Genomic DNA, 7,097 nt, shown 5'->3' on the forward strand with positions numbered 1-7,097 from the left:
AAGGTACTGTTGCATCATAAGTAGCAAGGCCTTGAAGCAATTATTCATGCAAATATGAAAACTAGGGAGCAAAGAAACTAGTAAAGACTGATATACCCTTTGCTAAAAGGTTTCCTATTGGATGCCTACTAATTGTCAAACATTACTTCTCAAATTCAAAACTATTTTAGTGGCAAAKGTTTATATACAAAGAGAGACATGATCAAGATTTTATAGTAAGGAGTCGTTTATCAAACACTTACCCGGTAAGTGTTTATTTGTAAAATTTTACACTATCATTTCCTTACCGGGTAAGATTTTAGTTCACCAAAATGACATTGTATGTTATCACTATTATTGAGTGAACGCCTTTCTGAATGATCTAATTTGGCCTTATGTTCAAAACACCATTAATTCTCGTAAAAATCCAAAAAGAAAAAAGAAGAAAAAAGCTATGTTTCGCAGAATCGGGAGTACCAAGTGTGAAGGGTTTTTATTTTCATTAAATATCCAAAATTTGCCCACAATGTCTSATTCWTGCAAACTACAATGTTTTATTTGACATGTTCACAAGWAGGATGGTTAATTTTGCAACAGAAAGCCATGAAAGATGGTTCAAAAGGCCTCACTCAATGATCATTAATATTTCATTTACCACCAATCTCGAATATTGCATAGATAATTATTTTTGGATGTCCCATGAAAACTTTGAAAGTATTGTTTCTTCATAATTTGAAGCTCAACCAATCTACTTCTCAATTTTTGTCATTAGTATTATGGATGCTATTGCTTTAGCCTTCTGGCCCACAAGTTTTCTCTATTGCATTATTAAAGTGTAGTTTCAACTTTCAACATCTGATTAATAGCCCGAAATGCATCCAAAGCCATGAAGCATGTCCAATATCAGCATCCAGGAAGCTATAAAGCATGTCCAATATCAGCATCCAGGAAGCTATAACCAGCATATAGGCTAATGGGAGGGATTCTTAAGTGGTCCCAATTGGTCTGCATCATTCTTCAAGGCAAATGGCAAATTGTATTCAGGAAAGTCCTCTCTCCTGGATTAAATGTCTCAGATAATTCCTACGCCGATCACATAACAAGCTGTTCGACCTCTTTCCCAATTATCTCATTGCTACAGAAAATCTCTAATCATAGTGGTCAATGTAGAAGATAAATGCACATTCTTTATCCACCATAGAATTCTTATATCCAACCTCTTGTTTTGGTAAATGTGGAAGTCCAGTCCAACAGCACCCCACCCCCAATATCATCAATAATTTATAATATTACTCAAGTTGTACAAAAACCGTGGGAGGGAATACATAAAACCATGGATTGTTTTAATTCCAATTTGTCATCTCAAAGTTGGTTTCTCCATCAACATAGAGGAAGCATCTGGAGCTTTGGTGAGATTTTCTTTTTCTTTTCCTTTTTGTTTTCAACAATGGTGGCAGTTGTGCCAAGCTTTATAGCTAAAGTCATACAACATTAATAGAGATTTAGAGAAGATCAAACAAGTTGTAACAGGTATCCTCTTCCAAAAAAAGAACAAAGAAAATCAAATAATAGCAGACAAATGTGTAAAGCTGACTGTGTCCATGTAAAAACTGACTTGCACGCATCACCGACAATGAAGTTGGCTTGTCTAGGGTTTATGATTCAGAAGAAGGGTGAGACCAGGATGATGTTATTCACCACACAAGAAGGTTTGTGATAATAAATTATACAAAACCATAAGCAACAATGTAGGGAGCGAAGTTTGTCTAGAAATATGAAATTGAGAGGTCTTACCTGTGAATCGATTGGTGACCGATGAAGAAGGCGAGACTGGTGACCGATGAAGAAGGGGAGAATGGTGAACGAGAAGAAGGCGTTGCTGGTGCAATTCCTACAACCGATTGATAGAACAAAGGCGTCACTTGGAGAAATCTAGGGAGCCAGGCCTGGAACGACGATTAGAGAAAAAATAGGGAGGGCAAACCTGTCAAAATTTCACATCTGAATCGTATGGAGGGCGTGTGGGTGAAGGAGCGATTCAGATCTAAACTTACCATTCAGACTTTTTTAAAAACCTATCCAAACGATAGAATGTCTGACCGAATCAGACCCTTACTATACCATTAAGAGGTAAACAAACAGACCCTAACAATTATGTGAGAGATATTAAAATATATTTAATAAGACTTCCTATTAAAGTTAACAATTACATATTACTAGCAACCTCAACGAACCTTACTTGACAATCATATTAAATCTAAGGCATACAAAGACATTGGGTTCAATGGGTTCGATTGGGTTCAAATGCTCCTAACCCAATTTCAACCTAACATTTACTATTTGAAGATTTTACGACTTGATTAGGTATCGAGTGGCTTTCGGTTGCGTTGGGTTATCCGGATATGCCCTTTTTTTGTACACCCCCTAATATTATATGTATTTATATGATTGATAAATAGGAATAGAACGTAAGAATTTGGGATAAGATATTTGCATCCTCTAAGGACTAGTTATAGGTGAAAGCACGTTTTGGTCCTAAACTTCAAACTTAGAATGAATACTTAACCAATTAATGAAACCCCCGATAAAATTTGAAAACCGGTTCTTGGTTATTTGAAAAACGATCAAGTCAAAGCCCAAAAAACTTGTCAATATTCATTGCTTTTACTCTAAGTATTTATTATGACTAAAAAGTTAAAATAATATCATAATTAACCGTTGTGTTTATAATTATATACATATATATATATACATTATATATATGTATATGTATATATATGGTTCAAGTTAAAGAAAGGGAATGAAAATGGGTTTAAATGCAATCAAGGTGTTGTACATGTGTGTTTTAAAAGGAAAAAAAAGTTATTAGTTAAGTTGAGTTAGTTTTGTTATTGGTTTAAGCTGAGGGGCTAATTTTATAAAACCCACATTAAGTTTAAATTAGATTGGGCTGAATTCTCATCTATTTGGCTCATGATCAAGCCTTATGTCCACGTCTCCACTCACCCTAATAAGTTTCTTTTCAATCCCAAAACAGTCCTGAAGAGTGAGGAAAAGATAAACCGATTGAAAGAAGGAAGAGAAAAGGAGCAACGATTTGAAGTAGTCTCATCGACTTTGAGGTAAGTTTTCGTCTCAATATTGAAGTTGGGTGATTAGCTACTGCGGTGTGAGTTTTTTGGGGTTTGTTTGGGTAGAAACAGAGTCGTTTCGGTGGCTCAAAAGTCGTCGATTCGGTTAAACAATAATGGCAGCAGCTAGGGTTTGTCAAAATCCTCTTTAGAACCCAAAAATTCTTCTCGTTTTCCTCTCAAATTTAATCCCGTATATGCTTAATGTTGATGCATATAATTGTCGTTATTTTATCGCCAAAAAAAATTATGTGAATCGCCAAAAAAAAACCGGGTCAAAACAAATCGATTTTCAGTTGAGTTTGTTGCTGCTTTTACAGTCGTCCGAAAGACGTGACCTTTTCGTTTAGACTGCTTATCTGCTTGGGAGGGGGTTGTCCGAAAGGAAGTCGAGTCTCGGTTACGTAAACTCCTTATGTGGTTCGCATAATATGGATATATATAGGTAGAGGTTCAAACGAGAACCCCTATGATTTACGAGAACAACCCAATAACCTCAAATTTTTTTAATTAATAAATTAACTTATATTAAATATAAATAAATTAATAAGGGCAGTAATGTAATTAAGTAATTTTTATAATTTTTATTTTATTTTAATTAATTATAATTATCCTTTTTTTCCTGGATTGATCACGTTCATTTCCACTCTCTTCTCTTCCATTGTGATAATTGTGTGATTGTGTAACCATAACCTATCGAAACCATGATCAATCGAGTGTAACCATAACCTATCGAAACCATGAGTAATCGTTGTGATAAATGTGTGATTGTCTAATCCTAACTGATCGAAACCATGATCAAATTGAGTGTGCAAGTGATGTTATAATAATGATATCACATGATTATCACACCAAATCGTAATGGCCTACAGATTCCCCAACTTGGAAAACATTTGATTTCCAATATCCTGATTTTTCCAAGGAGCCTTGAAATATTAGACTTGGTTTAGCAACTGATGGGTTAAATCCTTTTAGGACTATGAGTGTTTCTCATAGTACATGGCATGTGGTTTTAATGCCATATAACTTGCCACCATGGATGTGCTTGAAACAACCTTATTTTAGGCTATCATTGCTTATACTTGGACCCTCTGCTCCTGGAAATAACGTAGATGTCTATTTAGAACCTTTAGAAGAGGAGTTAAAGGAGTTATGGGATGTTGGAGTGAACACTTATGATGCATCAACCAAGAATAACTTTCAAATGCATGCCTCTTTGTTGTGGACCATAAGTGACTTTCCAGCTTATGCTAATTTATCTGGGTGGAGCACTAAAGGTCAACTAGCATGTCCTTGTTGCCATAAGCATACAAAATCACGACGATTAGAGCATGGGAGAAAATACTATTACATGGGGCATCGTCGATTTTTGCCAAAAAGACATGTTTTTTGGAGAGACAATAAATCTTTTGATGGCACTGAAGAACATGAAAGGCCGCCACGCCGCCTAACAGGGTCTGATATACTTGATGAGTTAAATGGGTACGAAATTAAATTTGGGAAACTAGTGAAGGATAATCCAAATCTTCCATTTAACTGGAAGAAGAGAAGTATTTTATTTGAGTTACCATACTGGAAAGATAATTTGCTATGCCACAATCTTGATGTGATGCATATAGAAAAAAAAAATGTTTGTTATAGTGTGATTGGCACCTTGATGAATTTGGATGGAAAGACTAAAGATCATATAAAGGCACGTCTTGATTTACAAGAAATGGGTATTAGACCTGCACTTCATCATAAAGCTTACGATAACGATAAAGTGTACCTGCCTCCAGCTTGTTTCTCAATGGATAAGAAGGAGAAGGAAATATTTTGTAATGTCTTAAAAAAGGTGAAAGTKYCGGATGGATATGCATCTARCATATCAAGATGCRTGCAAGTAAAACCTCCAAAAATAMTTGGGCTTAAAAGTCATGATAATYATATTTTGAKGCAGTAGTTGCTTTCGCTCGCCTTGCGAAAAGTTTTACCTAAGCATGTTCGCTTTCCTTTGATGAAATTATGTCGTTACTATAGACAGTTATGCTCAAAAGTTCTTAGACCTCAAGATTTGGTTGAACTTGAAAACGAGATCGGAGAAACTCTTTGCGATCGAGCAAGGATTTTCCCACCATCGTTCTTTGATGTCATGGTTCATCTTTCAGTTCACCTTGCGTCAGAGGCCAAAATAGGCGGTCCAGTTCATTACCGTTGGATGTATCCAATCGAGAGGTATGTATTTTTTTTTAATTTTTATTAATATTACCGATACAAGTATTATTATTATTTTTTTAACTTTTTCATTTTATGAATTTTTAGGTATTTGTCCACACTGAAATCTTATGTTCGAAATAAAAGTAAAGTCGAGGGTTCGCCTGCAGAAGGATATCTAGCTGAAGAGTGTCTTTCTTTTTGTTCATTGTACTTATATGATGATATTGGGTCTAGACATAATAGGACAAGTCGAAATTATGATGATGGTGGTTGTCGGGGTGTTTTACCTCTTTTCTCGATGTCGGGTCATTCCGTGGGGGCTATAGAGACACAAACACTGGACCTTGAAACTTTGGCTGAAGCACACTCATATGTGTTGTTTAATTGCAACAAAGTCGATGAATTCATCACGTAAGTCAACAATTTTACATCATGAATTTTAGTACAATTAGTGTTTTGAGTCTTGTAACACTATATACTTATACAGTGAACATCTAAATATTGTTCGTGATCAAAATCGACAATTACGTGAGCAAGAATTGCAGCGTATTTATGGTAAAACTTTTGCATTATGGTTCCAAAATCATGTAAGTAATGATTAGATTAAATTATCATATTACATTTTATAATTTATGCCAAGTGCTTTTTAATTATAATATTTTATGTACTCATACTCAGGTTGAAGAATTGCATACTTTAGAGGATCAAAGAATCACAGAGGAACTAAGGGCCTTGGCAGGTGGCCCTATTGAGGTTGTAAAAAAATACAAGGGATTTATTATAAATGGTTTTAGAGTTCACACGCAAGAACTTGAGTAGAAAAGAAAAACACAAAATAGTGGAGTTGTGCTTGATGCGAGGACAAATAGCTTCTCGAGCGTTAGAGATAACAATCCTATTATGGGAGATGTAACCTACTATGGGGTCTTGAGAGATATTATTGAGTTAGATTATTCGATTGACAAACAAGTAGTGTTGTTTGATTGTGATTGGATCTCAACGGGTAAAGGGAAAAGGGAAGATGAGAATGGGTTTACTCTACATAAATTTAGTGGATGTAAGAAAGTTATAGGACTAGATGGTTGTTTTTTGAAAGGGTGTGCAAAGGAGAGTTAATATTGGCTATTGGTCGTGACATAAGTAATCATATTTACCCTATAGGTATGTACATCGAAACTATGCTTGTTATATTACTGTCAAGTGTTGTTATTTGTTTAACCACTTACAATGTTGAATGCTTATGTAACTTAGGTTGTAGTAGATATGGAGAATAAAGAGAAGTAGAAGTGGTTCATTGAACTATTAATAGAAGATATTGGTGTTATCGAAGTAGCAGGGCTTACCATCATGTCTGATCAACACAAGGTATGCATTTTGTTAACATTAACAAGTGTATGCTTTATGTCAAAGTAGAAGTTTATGCACTATCATTCTTTCTATGCAATAGGGCATTTTTGAAGCTGTAAATGAGTTGACACCATATGCAGAGCATAGACAATGGGCAAGACACATATATGCTAATTTTCGTAAAAGGTTTAACGATGTTGACTACAGAAACATTTTTCAGGCATCAGCTACGTCCACTTTTTGAAGCAGATTTCATGTCACACGTGAAAAAGTTTAAGATACTAAATCTTGATGCATATAATCACTTGATGGAAGAAGACCCTAATACATGGTGTAGGGCATTTTTTCAACCTTGCAGAGCTAAGGATATTTGTTATGGAGAGGTATTATAGAATGTTAAGCAAAGCACAAGAATGGGAATCAATTGTTTGTCCGATATTTGTT

General features: G+C 35.1%; 1 protein-coding gene across 1 annotated transcript; it reads left to right on the forward strand.

Annotated features, from left to right (window-relative positions):
• Positions 1-4,089: 4,089 nt before the first annotated feature.
• On the forward strand, positions 4,090-6,897 carry LOC112504859. Its single transcript, XM_025108817.1, has 6 exons — positions 4,090-4,992; positions 5,134-5,324; positions 5,412-5,717; positions 5,794-5,893; positions 5,985-6,059; positions 6,754-6,897. Exons 1-6 carry the CDS (start codon positions 4,090-4,092, stop codon positions 6,895-6,897), a joined length of 1,719 nt encoding a protein of 572 aa, XP_024964585.1.
• The last annotated feature ends 200 nt before the right edge of the window (positions 6,898-7,097 follow it).

The sequence above is a fragment of the Cynara cardunculus genome, unplaced genomic scaffold, assembly GCF_001531365.2.
Source record: "Cynara cardunculus var. scolymus isolate 2C unplaced genomic scaffold, CcrdV1 Un_Scaffold_7146, whole genome shotgun sequence".
NCBI lineage: Eukaryota > Viridiplantae > Streptophyta > Magnoliopsida > Asterales > Asteraceae > Cynara > Cynara cardunculus.